Here is a 19,113-nt window from a genome sequence, read left to right as displayed (position 1 = left end):
GTGTGTGTGTGGGGGGGGGGGGGGTTGTTACTGTGTAAAGATTTGATGTTGTTGTTGCTGTTGTTGTTATTGCCGTGTGAGTCTGTGTGTGTGTGTGTGTGTGTGTGTGTGTGTTTGTGGGCGGTGGTGTTAAAATGTGCGGCGTCCTGTTGCAGCCGCTCTGTCTGTGTGTGCTGCTGTGTGAATGTGAATGAACCTGGTTCTCGGCTCTGTGTCGTCCTGTGTGTCCATCTGCAGCAGCTGCTGCCTCGTTTGTTATAAAGCTAACACATCTTTTATTGATGTGGATCCATCAAAGGGAAGTAAACAGGCTGTTAGCCTTAAAGTTCAGAGCTGTACAAGTCAATGTGTTTCCTGTAGGATGGTTTCTAAGTTAAGCTGCTGTCTTCCTCCTGATGGACAGACACAAACTGTCAGAGGCCGTTACCGTCTCTGAGTTTATGTCTGTTTTAAAGGAAAATGGGACGTGTGTGACAGATTTTATTTACCTGGTTTAATAAAGAAAAAAGGAGAAGTGCAGAAACAGACGTCAGAGCGTCTTTCGCTTCTGTACTGTGATGTAGTTCCCAGTCAAACAGGAAATGAGTAGTGCACAGTTAGAAGAGGGATTCAGATGTTTACTGTGAAATCAAACAGAGAAAATTAGAAAATCATCACTAATATTTGGGTCATTCTTGCTTGAACATAAAGTTAATGATCAATCAATTATCAATAATAGAGATAAAGGTTAGCCGCAGCTGTGTTTTAGTCTCTGAAGATGCAGATTGTTTTCTGTGGGTCAACAAATGAATGAATGGACTGATGGCTGTGGTGAGTTCAGTGAAGTTGGACAGAGTTCTTCCTCTGCGAAGATAAAGCTCTGATATGAACGGACTCAGGACACACTGACATGTATTGTCCATACAGATAGTTAGCATGCAGCTCAGAGCAGGAAGTGGGAGTCAATGCTCCCGCCCAGCAGCAGAGTGTGGGCAGCAGGAAAGAAGAAGACGAGATGTCTGAACTGGCATCTCAATGTTCCTTCTGTCTGTGTGTGCGTGTGTAGGCGCCCTCACACAAAGACGGCAGTGTGTGATCAACAGTGTGCTGCTGGATGTCTCCTCATCATCATCATCATCACCATCACCATCATCATCATCAGGAGGTCACCGAGTCTTTATGTGTCCACATCATAACATGACACTAACAAACACCTACAGGCTGATGTCTGTTTAATATTCATATCTAATCATGTTCAGGGGGACATGTGACCTCCCTGACACACACACACACACACACACACACACACACCACATGACCTCCTGCTCATAATGTAATAAAATAAGAAGCTGCGTCCTGATAGCAACGAGCTGCTGCCAGAGGTCAGAGAGGAGTCTTCATACATTCCTGCTCACCTTCACCTTCACCTTCATCATCATCACTGCTGACTCAGTGTGCGTGTGTGTGCTCGTGTGTGTGTGTGTGTGTGTGCAGATAGAGGAAACAGCTCGGAGACATTATTACTGAGGATGTTGAAACAACATGATGTTTTAATGAGCCGTGTGATGCCGAGCATAACAAACACACACAGAGCTTCACAGCCTGTGATCACAGACACTTTAACATGTGGACAGGAGGAGCTGGGGATCGAACCTGTGACGAACAGACCATCTGCTCTGCCAGAAGTCATTAAAAAGTCTGTATCAAAAAATAGTGTGTGATGATTAATTGTATTTTCTACTTGTTACATGTGATGATGTCAGATAGAGTGGCTCAAATGAACACTGAATTCACTCCTTTTTCCTTTTTAAAGATTATTTTGCCTTTATTAGACATAGGGATGCACCGAAATGAAAATTTGTGGCCGAAGCCGAAGCCGAATATTATTAAACGCTTGGCCGAATACCGAGTACCAAATACCGAATATCGTTGTTTAGTTTTTCATTAGTTTTTGCACATGAACCCCCTCCAGATTAGTGTTGTCACGGTACCAAAATTGGGACCCACTGTACGATACCAATGAAAATATCATGGTTNTGGGCCGTGAACAGCTCGTTTCTCCTCTGACACGTCACATACCTGTGTTCGGCTGGCTCAGCTGTTCAGGTACTTCTGGGCAGTCATGACAACAAGAAGAGCATATTATTGGAACCGACTTGTCCATCGCCGATAAGCCGATGGCCGCCGTATTTGACAGGAATACATTACTGTCTGTGTCTGTGACCCCCGTTCAACCCACAATCGGTGGGATTCGCCTTTTGTTTCTGCTGCTGGTTGAAATCTATAGGCTGCTCGCACAGTGTGCTGAATGATTTAAGCCTATTTTGCTCGCTCAAAAATATTTTTAGTCGCAAATGCGAGTGCTGTGACGGACGGATCGCCACACTGCCGACATTTTATTCCGCCTGTCACGGCACGCCGTTTGATTGCGTTATCAAAACACGCCGCTATTATTCAGCCTTGCTTTTCACTTATTCCACCGAACACCGAATGTGTGGTTTTTTGCAATATTCGGCCAAATATATTCGGTTACCGAATATTCGGTGCATCCCTTATTAAACAGGAACGCTGAAGTTGAGGGGATGACATGCAGCAAAAGACCAGGGTTGGTAAATGGACTTGCACTTGCATAGCACCTTTCTAGTCTTCCAACCGCTTAAAGTGCTTTTTACACTATGAGTCACACTGGTGGCTGAGGCTACCATACAGGGTGCCACCTGCTACTTGGTTATTAACACACTCACACGCCAATAGAACAGGCATCGAGAGCAATTTGGGGTTCACTATCTTGCTCAAGGATACTTCCACATGCAGACTGGAGGAGCTGGGGATCGAACAGCTGAGCTTCCGATTAGTGGATGGCCAGCTCTACCTTCTGAGCCACAGCCACCAAAAACCCGCAACAGTTGTGGCAAGGACATGATGGGGCCCCCGCTCTATCAGGTGAGCTTATGGATGCCAAAAATACACCCCTTTGCCACCAAAATTAGTGCATGTAAGAAGGTTTTTTAAGTGCGGGAAAACCCGTTACAAACAGGCAATAGTCTGCTTACCTATTGCCAGAGGTCCAGAGCCTGTGCAGGTAAAATGGTAAATTGACTGCACTTGTGTAGCACCTTTCTAGTCTTCCAACCACTCAAAGCACTTTTGCACTACATGTCACATTCACACATTCACACACTGGTGGCCGGGGCTACCATACATGGTGCCACCTGCCACTCAGTAACCATTAATACTCTCTCACACACCGATGAAACAGCCATTGGGAGCAATTTGGGGATCAGTATCTCGCCAAAGGATACTTTAACATGTGTACTAGAGAAGCAGGGGATTGAACCACGGATCTTCCGATTAGTGGACGATCCGCTCTTTCGTCAGGAATCCAGGAAGAGGAAGGTTATGTAAGTGTGGGAGTGGCCTATTTGAATCCCTTTTGTTTGAGAGCATGCTGCAAGGTGAGTGTGTTTGCTGATTCTGTGAGTTTATCTTCTCTTTTAACTTTAGCTTATATTGGAGTTATGACATGTAGCGTGTGAAATAGAGTATGGTGAATGTGTTAGGAAAGGTAGTATCAGCACTGTTTCTACCTGGAGCTCACATCAGCAAAGCCTGGGTTTGGTTGAAGGTGGCAGTGCTGTTTGGGCTGAGAAAGCCATGTGTAAGTAAGGTAAAGGAGGTTATTGGGTTGGTGTGGGGAGCAGTGAGAGCTGGCATTAGGGGAGTGTCTCTGGGACGCCAGAGATCACTGTCTAGCCTCCTGGAGGTGTCGTGGGACCAACTAGACGAAACACTGGTGAAAGAAGGTTCCCACCTGATGACTCCAAAGACATGTTAGTTATCACTGCTCACTGGTCTGTATAGTTAAGCCTTGCCATAATAGCTTATTATTACTTATAGTTAAGCTCATAGGGCTTAGGAGGTTATTCACTGAGCGCTGATCCTTTCTCTAGAGCACAAACTTCTTGCCACAGTCGCCAAATGTCACAGTCAGGCCGGAAAACATGCTAGTAAACAGTAGAAAGCAGCATGGAGGCCAGTGAAAATGTTACGGGGTTACTTCTTTACGTTATCTGTTACTTATTCAGTCTCTCTCTCAGACTCAGACTAACTTTGGAACAATGTCCGAGTGCAGCTTGGACGGAGACGGACAGTATTCTGTGGCGGTGTGTCATTGCATTGCATTCAGCCCTAATCCTCAGCACAAACATGATGTACATTATTATGACTGCATAATAATGTACACATGTAACATATCTGTGGTTTGCAGAAATTTCCAATGCCAACTTTTATTCTGGCAGTTGGGTTCTGGTGTTATTTATAGCACCGTCTCATTAATTCATCACATTTCTGTAAACCATCACCAGCTGTGATATCTCTGCCATCATTATTAAACATCAGGTAGATGATCAATCATTCATTAATAACGCTGAGGTGAAAGGATCATTAACATGTGAATAAATCTCAACTCATTAAAATTTACTTTACAGAAGATCCTCTTAACATTTTATTATAAAGTTCCATCTTATATTTAATCTCTTGCTCATCCTCTCAGCTGCAGATGTCTGTGTTAAACTGATCAGAGATGACACATGTATGTTTGTGGTTGTTGATGTGTGAGAGCAGGAGGCTCCATCACAGACGCTCCTGAGAGATAATACAAAGATATGAGATGTAGAATAAAGTGGAGGCAGCTGCGACGTGTTGATGATCTTTTGATCTCTTCTCGAAAAGAAATACTCCAACGCACTGATTTTCTGATTCGCATATTAATGTAACCGTGAGTTTCTTTTCCTTCAACTTCAATTGATGGTTGCCATGGTTACTTATTTACCTGTTCAAATCTGTGTTGTATAATTCACACACGAGCACAGTGAGAAAACACTCATGCTGATGAAACCAGGTCAGACCAGCGAACGATCGGTTTGTAAATGTCTGTTCTGAAACATCAAATTAACGACACGCTTTAATGTCATCCTCTGTTACCACAACACAAGACTCATGTTTTCTAAGAAATCAGCCACTTAATTGTCCTGAGATTCTGCAAAAGTCACACTGCCATTAAAGTCTAAATGCTTGAAACGAAAAACTGCAAAGCTACATCATTTATGGAACTGAAAATGTGTCAGTGCAAACTACAAAAATACAAGACCACAGGGCACAAACTGCAGTAAAGAACAAAAAAGCCCAACTACAAAGACACAAATTAACCATAAAGACAAAAATGACAAAACAATAAAACAAAAACAATAAAAACATGTTTAAAAAGAAATGTAAGATGACTTTAAAGACACGCAAAACCACCACAAAGATGCAAAACAACCACATATACACACAAAACAACTGCAAAGACTCAAATTGACCAGAAAGTAAAAGAAAACTGACCACAAAGAGATGCAAAAAATTGAAAAGGACTCAAAATGACTGCAAAAATCAACTGCAAAGATGCCTAACTGCAAATAGACACACACCTACAAAGATGCAAAACAACTGCAAAAATGAAAAATAACTAGGGCTGCCCCCTAATACGCGACCAAACATTAGTTGACCAGAAAGGTCATTAGTCGGCAAGATTTCATGGGTCACTTCGTCGCAGAAAACGAACCCAAAAAAGTAAAACTCTATTAGGAGCTGTGCCTTGTCAGAATAAATCAAAACGTATCTGACTGGACCATGTGGGAATTTAATTTGAAAGGACAGACACAGGAAGTGTCCACGCTCAGCAGTCAGACAGGAGTCAGGTTAATTTCCAGGGCTGGTACCTGCGGTTATCCAGTTAATAACATGTCGGGCAGGAAATCCAAAGTGTGGGATCATTTTGAGAAGGTGAAGGACGAACCCAAGGTGATATGTAAACTCATCTTCATTGGTCGACTACAAACATGACGTATCATCTGAAACATGGAAGTAGCTACATGCCCATTAGCCCACAGCGTCATTAACAGGCGGCTCGCTCAGTGTGTGACGTGCACTTGTAGATAAAATATAGGCCTATATTAATGAAGGTTCATTAGTACGGTTTTGTATTTCTCTGTAATGTAGCACAGTGTTAACAATGTTACTGATACTATTCTTTCTCACACCTTCAACTCAAACCATTGTGTTGCCCCGCCCAAAATATATAGTTTGATAATTAAATTAATATCATAAACATGCAGGCGACCAGTCGACTAATGGCCCTAAATGACGACTGTTGATCGACTAGGACAATTCTGAGTCCGAACCCTAAAAACAACAGCAGACACACAAAGCAGCTACAAACAGACATGGTGGACTGATGTGTAGTCATTATAATCTACAACAGTCCACTGCCTCCTTCTCTCTGCCTGATGTTCAGACTCCGTCCTGTTTGACGTTGTTCATAAAGTTTTACAGAAACATCATCAGTGTTGCTTAGCGCTCGCGCTGCACGGCTGCTTTATTGTCGCTTCATCTTTGAAGAAACTGTCAGTCAGTGTTCTCTCCTCTGATCACATGATGATCACATGTTAGACCAAAAAAAGACGTGTTTATACTGCGATGATGTCACAGTGCTGTAAGTTAAAACAAAGATAAACACCATGGTTTGGATGTGTGGGAAACAGAGAGTGAGACGAGACAAACGTCCGCAGCTCCTCTGTGTTTCCAACTTCAGTGAAGTGTGCGTTTGATTTTTACACCTCTGCATTCAGACATCTGACGGCTTCAACACAAAACAACACAAAGCTTCGACTGGAGACACTAAACAGAATAATGTGTGTGTGTGCGACTGTGTGAGAACATTAATTAAAGAGCACAGTTGAAATGAGGCTGAGGCGTGCTGTGACATGTTTTTGTTTGGACTGAAATAGGCCGCTCATCACACATGTCACACTCCTGCAGACAAACTTTCAAATTACATTAAGTCACTTACGGGAGGAAATTGAATCTGCAGCGCAGGGAGGGAACCTACACATCATTTACCGTGCACACACACACACACACACACACACACACACACTGCTGCAACTTATCTATCATTGGAGCTTCTGAGGGTCTTTACTAAACAAACATTTACATGTGATGCTCTCTGAGACTGAAGACTGCATTTTAATTTAAACACACTGAAGCTTCCTGAAGGGCTACAGCAGCATTTATAAACTGTTCCTTCATGACGTTAAAGTATCAGCAGCGAAAGTATTCTCTCATAAATATCTGCTTGACGTCACGGCGGAGAAGTGCTCCAGCTTCACAGCTTTAACTGAGAAACGTCGATCCAATTAAAGAAAAACAATCGTGTAAACGATGACAGCTGTTTGTAATCTGATTGGACACTCTGTGAGCACGCTGGAATCAATGACTCACTGATCAATCAGGTGTTAGTGATATCTGATCATTCATGAGAGAAACGAGGAGACGATCAATGACGGAGGAGACTGTCTCCAATTTTAGTTTGTGTTTGGACGGTGAGGCCGGCTGACAGAGAACATAATACTCTAATCAATGTGATACCTGATATATTTATCACAGAAAACAAACTAACAGGCTGGAACCATCCTGAGAACAAACACACACTGAGATCTGCAGCCGTCAAACTCTGATACATGAAGACAAAACTTTCTCTGTCTGTCTGTCTGTCTGTCTGTCTGTCTTTGAGGTTGTTTAATGTCACTTTGTAGTTTTGTAGTTGTTAAATGTGTCTTTCTGGTTGTTTGTCTCTGCGATGTTTTTAGATGTCTATTTGTGGTTGTTTTATGTCTCATTGACATTATTTAATATCTCTTTGTAGTTGGCTAATGTCTCTCTGTGGTTGTTTAATATCTCTTTGTAGTTGTTTTATGTCTCTCTGTGGTTGTTTTATGTCTCACTGACATTATTTAATGTCTCTTTATAGTTGGTTAATGTCTCTCTGTGGTTGTTTAATATCTCTTTGTAGTTGTTTTATGTCTCTCTGTGGTTGTTTTATGTCTCACTGACATTATTTAATGTCTCTTTATAGTTGGTTAATGTCTCTGACATTATTTAATGTCTCTTTATAGTTGGTTAATGTCTCTCTGTGGTTGTTTAATATCTCTTTGTGGTTGTTTTATGTCTCTCTGTGGTTGTTTTATGTCTCATTGACATTATTTAATGTCTGTTTGTGGTTGTCTTATGTCTCTCTGTGGTCATTTAATGTCTCTTCGTGATCGTTTAACGTCTCCTTGTGGTTCTTAAATGTGTCTTTGTAGCTGTCTCTTTGTGGTCATTAAATGTCTCTTTGTGGTTGTCTTATGTCTCTCTGTGGTCATTAAATGTCTCTTTGTGGTCATTTAATGTCTCTTTGTGGTCGTTTAATGTCTCTTTGTGGTCGTTTAATGTTTCCTTGTGGTTGTTAAATGTGTCTTTGTAGTTGTTAAATGTCTTTTTGTGATCATTAAATGTTTCTTTGTGGTTGTCTTATGTCTCTCTGTGGTCATTTAATGTCTCTTTGTGGTTGTTTTATGTCTCTTTGTGATTGTTTATTGTCTCTCTGTGGTTCTTAAAAGTCTATTTGTGGTTGTTTTATATCTGTGTGTGGTTCCTAAATGTCTTTGTGGTTGTCTTATGTCTCTCTGTGGTCATTTAATGTCTCTTCGTGGTCGTTTAATGTCTCCTTGTGGTTCTTAAATGTGTCTTTGTAGCTGTCTCTTTGTGGTCATTTAATGTCTCTTTGTGGTTGTTAAATGTCTCTTTGTGGTCATTAAATGTCTCTTTGTGGTTCTTAAAAGTCTATTTGTGGTTGTTTTATATCTGTGTGTGGTTCCTAAATGTCTTTGTGGTTGTCTTATGTCTCTCTGTGGTCATTTAATGTCTCTTCGTGGTCGTTTAATGTCTCCTTGTGGTTCTTAAATGTGTCTTTGTAGCTGTCTCTTTGTGGTCATTAAATGTCTCTTTGTGGTTGTCTTATGTCTCTCTGTGGTCATTAAATGTCTCTTTGTGGTCATTTAATGTCTCTTTGTGGTTGTTTAATGTCTCTTTGTGGTCATTTAATGTCTCTTTGTGGTTGTTTAATGTCTTTCTGTGGTCATTTAATGTCTCTTTGTGGTTGTCTTATGTCCCTCTGTGGTCATTTAATGTCTCTTTGTGGTTGTTTAATGTCTCTTTGTGGTCATTTAATGTTTCTTTGTGGTTGTTTAATGTCTCTGTGGTTCTTAAATGTGTCTTTGTGGTTGTTAATGTCTCCATGGTTTTCTGCAGAGTAATGCAGTCAGAGCAGTATCATCACTGCAGCAAATATCAAAACTAAAAACTGTAGTTACAAACTTGATGAAGGAAGCATAACTAAACTTTTAGCATCTGAAACAATCAACAAAGTGTTGCCGCTCCCCGTGTGTAAATGTGCGTAGCGTCTCTCTTAATGTGGACCGTGACAGCAGCTCTGCTCTGCTCTCTGCTACGTTCACATTTTACATAATGTCATTCACATTTCCCTCATTAATGATGGATTATTTCACCCACCAGCGACCCATCCATGTGTCCTCATGTGTGTGACAAGCAGAGTGTACACGTGTTGTGAACCCGCCTATGTAGGCGCGTTTTACTATCTGTATAATGTGCCCTTTAAACAGCAGGAAAATACTGCACCATCCTGACTTCGGATTAACTGCTTTCTGCTGCTTCAAAGTGCCTGACCACACCTCATTTTAAGACCTACACACCCATGGGCGCACAGATGGCCACAAGTACATTTGCTGCCGTCACCCCCCACCTCACCCTCCAGGCTCTGAAACAAACTGAGACCCTGCAAATAAATTAACAAATAAACTTCCAACATGTGACTTGATTTGTTGGTGATAATAAAATTTTGCTGCGGTCAGTTTTTGACTTTGAGGAGTTTTCTGATGAATTGTGCAGCTGGAGTGTGAGGGTGATATTTTTTCATCAGTTTATGACATTTTCATGTCTGTGGGAGGACGACTGTGCTTCAGTACTGGAATACGATGACACAGACGATACATCAGCTCACAGAAACACAGACCTGCTACTGCAGCTACTGCTGGATCAAGAGATATAAACAACAGTCTCCCTCTCAGGATCATCACCAGGTGTGTTTGAAACTCTGAGTTCTGAATGTCTCTGCAGACGAGTATGAAAGACTTCATGAATCTGCTGCTCCAGGAACAGTCACAGAATCATTCATTCTGTCAGGTTTTCCATGCATTCATGGATTACTGCAGATTTCTAACATGATGACAGGACTGGCTCTTTCTGTGGTAAGACTGTAGAGTATAAAATGCTGCTGGTGAAGTTCATCACAGTGAGCTCAGTCAGAGCACAGTGTTTCTGATCAGGTCATCGTCTGATCAATGCGTCAGCCTCACTGTCCCGCTGCTCCACACTCACTGTGCAGATTCAAGAGGGCACCTTAATGAGGTGCGAGGCTGAGTGAGTCCACTGGCTGATCAAAGTATCGATCCGTCTCTGGTCCTTCTCATCACTGCCGTCCTGAAGCTGAACATGAGCTCACACAGTCACATGTCGCAGGAGCAGCTGCTCTTTTAAAACATCGACTCAGCATCCAGAACAAACGACAGCTTGTTTCTTTGCTTTAACCAGAGCTGAATAAATAATAATTAATATCTGACACATCAAATGTTTCCTCTGTAAAAATTTTTATCTGATCAGTGTGCAAAAACAGAAACATGTTGATTTTGTCTGTAACTGAAACATCTCAATAAATGTGGTTCATCTTTCATAAACAGGTAAATGTTCATCTGATGAAGAAAATAAAGAACTCACAGTGCAGACATTTAGTTCACATATGATTTAAGTAAGTGCCGAGCAGCCGTAAACATTCGATCTGTCAATTTAAAGCTTCTTCAGAACAAGATGTCATCACTAAAACTCAGGATATATATTTAAAATGATGGATCTATGACTTCCTGTGTGCTGCCTTCAGGTTCAACACTGAGTTTACGACCACTTCACAGACATGTGACAGACCTCATCAGGTAAACCTTCAGCGCACGGAGCGGAAAGTGTTTCAATGATGACACACAGAGAACCATCTGTCGCGGTCAGGAGGAATTATTCTGCTGCTGCCGGTTTTAAAGACGGAGACTGAACAGATGCTTCACTGTAAAAACAAACTGATGGTTCTTTGTTTGGTTTCTGCTTCGAGTTTTCATGAAGTTCACTTCAACAGAAATTAACTTGCTTTACAGTTTTAACACCAAAAGGAAACAAAATAATCAAACTATAGTAAAACATTTCTCTTTCCCATCTTCTAGATTTAATGTAGTAATTTATAAATGAAACATGCAATTGTTTCATGAAATAATGATTATCTTACTATATAATGACGAAAACTCTGTCTGTGTGTCTGTTCCACGTTTTTCTCCTCACTGACTTGGTCAATCCATGTGAAATTTGGCACAGTGGTAGAGGGTCATGGGAGGATGCGAATGAAGCAATATTACATCAATTGGCCAAAGGGGGGCGCTATAGCAACCGGCTGAAATTGCAAACTTTGAATGGGCATATCTCATGCCCCGTATGTCGTAGAGACATGAAACTTTGCACAGAGATGCCTCTCCTCATGAGGAACACATTTGCCTCCAGAACCCATAACTTCCTGTTAAATAGATTTTCCGCCATTTTGAATTTTTTGAAAAACACTTCAAATGGATCTCTTCCTAGGAAGTTTGAGCGATCTGCATGAAACTGGGTGAACATAATCTAGGGACCAATATCTAAAGTTCCCTCTTGGCAAAAGTTGGAAAACTTACTAAAACTGAGCTTCTATAAGGCAATGAATATTGCGGAGGGCGTGGCTCATCACATAAAGGTGTATAACATCTCAAGGGTTTCACCCATCACCACGCAACTTTGTAGGCATATGACCACACATAATCTGAGGGGACCCCTCCATTATTGACCCCATCAAACAAAATGGGGGCGCTAGAGAGCTAATTTCTTATCTAGGCCTAACCGCCATATCGATTTTTACTAAACTTGGTAGATATGTAGAACAGGACGCCTCAAGGTGACTGGAGAAATTTAACTCTAATTGGCAACTGGGTGGCGCTATCACAACAGAAAAATGCTTAAAAATGGCTAAAATGCGACCGATCGCTGTGGCTCCCCCTGTGGACCAATGTTTGATTTTTTTCTTTTAATTTTTGGTATGACTAAGTCATGGTATGGTATGCTGTACTCAATGGGTATGGACTAGTAATAATAGTAATACCTTCCACCTCACCATCTGCATCGCCAATTTCCTGTCTCCAAAATGTTCATAAGCGTGGGTCAAAGTTTCTCCCATCAAGTCTGTTTTTATAGATCACAGGTTTTGCGTAGGAAGTAGCATACGCCTCTTTCAGGCCTCATTTTGTGTGTTTACAATGTTAAAAAATTAGATCCTTGATGTCCTCAGATTCTTTATTTGACCAACAGTCCGAAACACAATAAATAACTACACGACAAGAAAAGCAGCAGATCTTCACTTCTGGACTCAGAGAATAACTGAACTGATCATGTGATAACCAACCTAGACTGAAAATCATTAACTGAGTATCATGTTGTGTGTGGCTTTGTCGCCTGTGATCTCTCAAATGTCCAAGACAAAGGGAGACTATAAAGGCAAATCTTATCTTGACTGATTGTTTCAGCTCTACAACTCAAACACTGAAGAGTCACATTAAGATTCTGCTTGTACAAAACGTCACTAGTATACAAACATTGTGTAACAGGATCATTATTTTTAATATCTCTGCTGTGATAATCAATAAACTGCTTTATGACTTTGATATGATTCATCATGTATGCATTGATTCATAAAAGCTTCCTGTCCGGTTGTTTCATTCATAAACAGTTTAATATTTATGATTTCATTATATATATTATGTAGCTCACCGTTCGCTAACATGCTAACAAGGCTAAAGGTCTGTTATTTGTCGTCACCTGTTGTCACATATCTCCATCCCACTAACAGTTAACTAACCAGCAACAGCAGCGAGGCTCACTCTGACTTCACCAGAATATTTATTTTGGGATGTCACCATAGGATCCTGAAGTTGTTTTTATTTGTGTGTGTAGAAGAACTACAAACTGTACGACACTATCAGGCGACACTGGCTACGTTTATATGCATGGTTCACTATTATTCCGACATGATGACAATATTCTAAATTTAATGCAGCTCTTGTAAACAGCATATTCTGTTTGGATATTCTGAATTAGGCCTTTTTATGAATTAAGCAATTTCTGATGAAGACGTATGGGGTCTGATGATATTGTTCAGGTTTTAGGAGCATTCTTTGGACATGTATACAGCTGTAACTGGGGTTGTAACTGCAGTTTGTGACACACACAGCCTCTTGCGTATTGTGCATTGTCATGGAAACGTTTTACAAAAACCAACTCACCAACAGTTTGAAGGCTGGGGTAGCAGGACTGGGCAATATATTGGTATAATATCAATATCATGATATGAGACTAGATATCGTCTTAGATTTGAATATCGTAACATCGCAAGTTTTGTCTTCTCCTGGTTTTACACAAGAGATGCAATAATCTGAACTTACTGGACTGTTTTAACTGTTCTGGTATTTGCTTTTACAAAATTTGTCATCATATCCACATTACTAATGATTATTAAGGTGGTATTTGGACAAAAATATCGTGATATTTGATTTTCTCCATATCACCCAGCCCTGTGAGATAGAGATGTATATCCAAAAGAGAAGCCCATATTTCTGGTCTGAAGGAGAAACACACCCACTTTAAACATTATGAAAGACCTGTATATCAACAGGTTTTTAGATATGCACAAATATCACAACGCCGACCTTTTTAAAGAAGGTGGATGAAGGAATGAAAGCGAAAAGCTGTGTTCACACGGCCCAATAATTCAACCACTGGTGGAAAACTGAAATAATCCATTTCAATGCAAAGAAGCAAAATGACATACAGCTCCAGCCGTTCCACTGATGTATATTTTAACGTGATAAACGACACGTTAGGGTACGTTAATCAGAGTGTGCACGGATGCATGTAAACATGAGTATTAGTGGAATATTCATTTTCATTAGCCATGTAAACAGCTTAGTTAAAATGTTGTATTTTACAGAGTGAGGGCAGAAATCAGAATATTCTGTGCATACAAACATCATCACTGTGTTTGTTTTACTGACTGGTGCTGAGAATAATGATTACTCCATGTTGCCTCTGTAGGGACTAATTAGTGAAATCAGAAGTCCGACATGAACCAGAACAAACTCGGTGTGTTAATAAAGAGTTGAGTCTTGTAAATGTTTGCGTGTGTGATTTGCCGACATCATCAGTGTTTTCACATGGACACATAAAAACAGCCTGATGGGAGCTTTATTACCGAACACACGCTGAGACACAACACAACAATTACGGCCTGTTCTGCAGCTTCCTGGGAGCCGGAGAGAAGACATGTTGGTGTGATGAGAGAGGAGAGCCAATAGACTGAGACACCACTGAACTCAGATCAGCTCTGACACAAACACTAACTGAAGGGTCTATTTTATAAGCAGGTTTCGTTTCTCACTTCTCAGACACATTGTTATTCATTAATAATATTATCACACATTTCTTTAGTGGTCTGTGCAGAAATACAGAAATGTGCATTTCTTAGAGAATAACAGAACAAAAGCAGATATTGGTTAGCCAGTCAAACTTTGCCACAATCTCCTTCAGTCATTCATGTTGCTGCTGCTAAACTTTAAATCTGTTCTCCTCTCTGCTCCTGTCAGCTGTCATTTTAGGTGGAATCGTCAATCCACCCCGTTCACCTCCAGTCACCTTATCCAGAGCCCAGGACAAGCTCTTCAAAGCCCACTCCTCTTTACATCCAGATCCTCAGCTCCCTCTTCATCTCATCATCACAGTTACCACCACCAGCATCCAGACTCCATATGGGGAGTTCCCTAATCTACCACATCTTTACCACCCTCCTGGAATAGATAACATCACCATGGGGTCAAATCACAAGACTTTTCACATTTCTCATACTTATGTGCACATGTAAATAAATATTCTTTTCTCTCAGAACAAGTCTCTCCTGATCGAAATTTGATTCTGACTTCTCCCACTAGAACAACATCTCACTTCACCATCAAATACTAACTCATTTTCTATAGATTGTACATATATGAAGTCTGACACTGTGTCAAAGAGTGTCCATGCACAGTGAGCTGAAGGACGTGTGGGCAGCTCCTGTTTGCAGTGTCCCAGTGGACGTACAGACAACTGTCACTGGATTACTCTGATGCTGAAGAAAACTTAGAAATCATAGAAACAAGAATCATTATGTTTCTAAGTGGATTTATGGCCGTTTATTCTTTATGGACATCAGAGATAATGAGCGGTCACACTGAATGATATCAACATGTGTTTCATGTCTGTGTTCACATTTCAATCAGTGAGGAGAAGAAGTTTCTTTACCTCCTCCATGATCTGTACGTCTCTGCTGCAGCACCTAACTAAGATACCTCACATAAGGGATGGGTGGCTTGATCCTAAAATACTGAAACTCTTGATACAAGAAGATCGATCTTAGCGTGAATAGGATCAATACCAAAAAAAGAGATTAGTTAATCTCTTCCACATCGTACATATTTGTATTTCAAAAGTAAAACCGAGCACATCTAGTGCATGTACTCTTTGCTTCTCCACTGCTTTTGTGCTGTCTGCACTTAAACGATTCACTCCTGCTGCATCTTTTTAGTTTCACCAGATACCGGCAGTAGGAGGATGATGAGGCCACCTCCCAGCCCTCCTGTTTACTGCTGGGGGCTGACTAGCCTGGAAATTCAGACCCAAATCTAGAAAGATTTAGGGTCTGGCTATGAGTAATGCAAATGACCCAACTCGAGGGGCGGCACCAAGCATGCATTTTAAAATATTAGGGATGCACCGAATATTCTGTAACCGAATATATTCGGCCGAATATTGCATAAAAACACACATTCGGTATTCGGTGGAATAAGTTAAAAGCAAGGCTGAATAATAGCGGCGTGTTTTGATAACGCAATCAAACAGCGTGCCGTGACGGGCGGAGTAAACTCGCATTTGCGACTAAAAATAGTTTTGAGCGAGCAAAATAGGCTTAAATCATTCAGCACGCTGTGCGAGCAGCCTACAGATTTCAACCAGCAGCAGAAACGAAAGGCGAATCCAACTGGTTGTGGGTTGAACGGGGGTCACAGACACAGACAGTAATGTATTCCTGTCAAATATGGCGGCCATCGGCTTATCGGCGATGGAGAAGTCAGCTCCAATAATATCCTCTTCTTGGCGTCATGACTGCCCAGAAGTACCTGAACAGCCNGGTACTCGGTATTCGGCCAAGCGTTTAATATTATTCGGCTTCGGCCACAAATTTTCATTTCGGTGCATCCCTAGAAAATATCACTGCACGCAATTGGATAACACTACGACCAGTCAGAACAATACACGGGGTGACGTATCCAGAGCTTAGCTACCAGCGGAGCTAACTGGTAGATTAGACTCTTGCCGTATCCGTCGGCAAAACAGCAAAAACGTCCTTCTTGCAAAGGAAAGAGCACCGTCTTCTGTTCCTCTTTTAGAGAAAAAGCCAAGTCTAACTCGTTCATTGTAGCGGCCAAAGCCGTTTCAAACAACTGGTGTTCATCCGTAGCCATCTTGCAGTGTTTACTGACTGATTCCGGACCTCTTCGTCGCAGCGCTGTCGTCATCTGTTTAGCTTGCCTCTGGCCCGCCTATATCAGATACACCGATGTGATTGGTGCAACTCGGCTCCAACGGCATGGGTAATGAGCATCATTACTGATTGTCAGAGTGACTCACTGAGCAAATTCAAATTATGCTCTTGCGAGAACTCTGGATTTCCAGGGTAGACATGGACCGTAATTGTACTGTGAATAGAATGGCGTGCGCATCCACGTTACCGTAGGACATTCAATGAGGATAGTATGTTCGAGCCTGACTAGTTTTATCCGACACATAATAGCAGTGATGGATTAATGAAAGAGGAAAAAAACATGAGAAACAGAACTTGGAGCTGCAACTAAAAACAAGGGAGGAGAAGAGAAATGCCTCAGCGTCCAGACCTCTGACACAGAGACAGAGTTCACTGGGAGAGCCTCTTTCAAGCAGCTTAGACGAGGAATATTCCAGGTATATATAGTAGCCTAGTGAAATTAATATTTTAGTCCAATCAGGTCTTCAGCGTTGGTTGGTTCACCTCATAAATCATGACATACCACTCCCAGCCCAAAATAAAAAAGCCACTTTTGATAATAAAAAGTATTGTATCAGTATTGATATTGGTGGTTCTTGCCCTGTTTTATTTAGTATCTGATTGAAACCAAATTTTGTGGTATTGCCCACCACTACCTAACATCCTGCTGACATTACAGAACACCTGCATGCACCTGCCCTTTCACCACACACAGTAACTTTACCTCACCTCTCTCCCACCTCTCCCCTGTAAAAACGCCTCACAGTTTCAAAATCTCCTCCACAGACAAACACTTTGCAGTATGTGTGTATAACTATATAACTATAACTAATAACACAACTTAAAATTGCTTCCTCAGTGCAGACCTACAAGCTTTAACCAAAAAAGAGACAATTAATTAAAAAAAACAGAGAAAGAGAGCTGCAGACACCACGGCGGGTGCTAAAAGTATCAAAATAACCAACATCAACAGCAGAACAGAACATCAGCACTGCAGGCGACAGGGTTTTAATCATTTTTATGCTCACAAGTCAGAACTGTGATCGTCAAATGGAGGAGGAAGAGGAGGAGGAAGAGAGACAGAAATGTAGTGAGAGATGTGAGAGAATGTAGTTAACACTGTGTTTGCCTCCAGTTCAAACTGATCAGCAGCCAGCGGAGCTCAGAGGCAGCACTGACCTGGGGTCTGCTGCAGCACCACTTCGGTGAGGTCCTGCAGGCGGACGAGCAGCAGCAGAGATCCGGCTCCCAGCAGCAAGAGGAACCACAGGGAGCCGTACAGGGAGCAGGGCAGCTTCATGACCACTCGCAGCGCACAGTCCTGCAGCCTAAAGTCCACCAGGCTGACCCCAGATCAGCCACCACTGCACAGCCTGCAGACACAGAGGAGGGAACAAACTGTTCGTTACACGTATCAACATGTGAGGCTTCACAGCTGAGGAGGGAACATGACTCCAGTTAGGCTCTGCTGTACTGAGATCAGCTGACTGATCATTAAAATGTTGCAGAGAAACTAGAAGTTGTCACATTCCTGTTCAGACACTAACATCTGTTAACATCTGCATGAGCTGCGAGGTTCACACTGTGAGGAGGAAGATGAGACCACGACACACAAACAGTCAACAGCTCCTCCAAATTAAAACACAACATACAGCGATTGTAACGTTATGATCTGACCTCAGCAGGATCATCATCTGTCTGTGACTTGTTATATCTCTGGGTTTGTTGAAGGTGGCAGTGCTGTTTGGGCTGAGAAAGCCATGTGTAAGTAAGGTAAAGGAGGTTATTGGGTTGGTGTGGGGAGCAGTGAGAGCTGGTATTAGGGGAGTGTCTCTGGGACGCCAGAGATCACTGTCTAGCCTCCTGGAGGTGTCGTAGGACCAACTAGACGAAACACTGGTGAAAGGAGGCTCCCACCTGATGACTCCAAATACGTGTTAGTTATCACTGCTCACTGGTCTGTATAGTTAAGCCTTGCCATAACAGCTTATCATAGGGCTTAGGAGGTTATTCACTGAGTGCTGATCCTTTCTCTAGAGCACACATTTCTTGTGTTTATTTGAACACTGTTGGTAGCATGTTCAGACACGCACATTACCTGCTTAGAGAGACGATCATAATAACCACGGCTGTAATGATTTCTGTATTTGAACCAAACCGTCAATGTCCAGCTGTAACAGTTCGGCTATAACATTACAGCTGTAATGGTCTGGCTGAAGCGGTACTGCTGTAACAGTGTGGCTGTAAAGATTTCTGTATTGGAACCAAACTGTCACAGTACGGCTTTAGCAATACGGCTGTAAAAGTACAGCTGTATTGTTCTGGCTGTCATGGTACGGCTGTTACAGTGCAGCTCTAACAGTACAAGTGTAAGGATTCCTGTATTTGAACCGAATTGTCACAGTAAGGCTGTAGCAGTGTGGCTGTTTTTTGTTTTAGCCGTACGCTGTTTCCAAAATGTGCTGAGG

At 41.8% G+C, this 19,113-nt stretch overlaps 1 protein-coding gene across 1 annotated transcript in view; it reads right to left on the bottom strand.

The window, feature by feature from the left end:
* Window positions 1-19,113, bottom strand: part of LOC126408619 (carbohydrate sulfotransferase 8-like) — a 69,143-nt gene that overhangs the window by 18,849 nt on the left and 31,181 nt on the right. The window contains exon 2 of the mRNA XM_050074286.1: window positions 17,825-18,018. Coding sequence (XP_049930243.1) covers window positions 17,825-17,945 — 121 coding nt within the window. The 5' untranslated portion in view covers window positions 17,946-18,018. The remainder of the gene's footprint in view (window positions 1-17,824; window positions 18,019-19,113) is intronic.

This window comes from Epinephelus moara, chromosome 20 (genome assembly GCF_006386435.1).
Source record: "Epinephelus moara isolate mb chromosome 20, YSFRI_EMoa_1.0, whole genome shotgun sequence".
Taxonomy (NCBI): domain Eukaryota; kingdom Metazoa; phylum Chordata; class Actinopteri; order Perciformes; family Serranidae; genus Epinephelus; species Epinephelus moara.
Note: the sequence above shows the minus strand (reverse complement) of the source record. Positions and strands in the feature narration are given on the sequence as shown.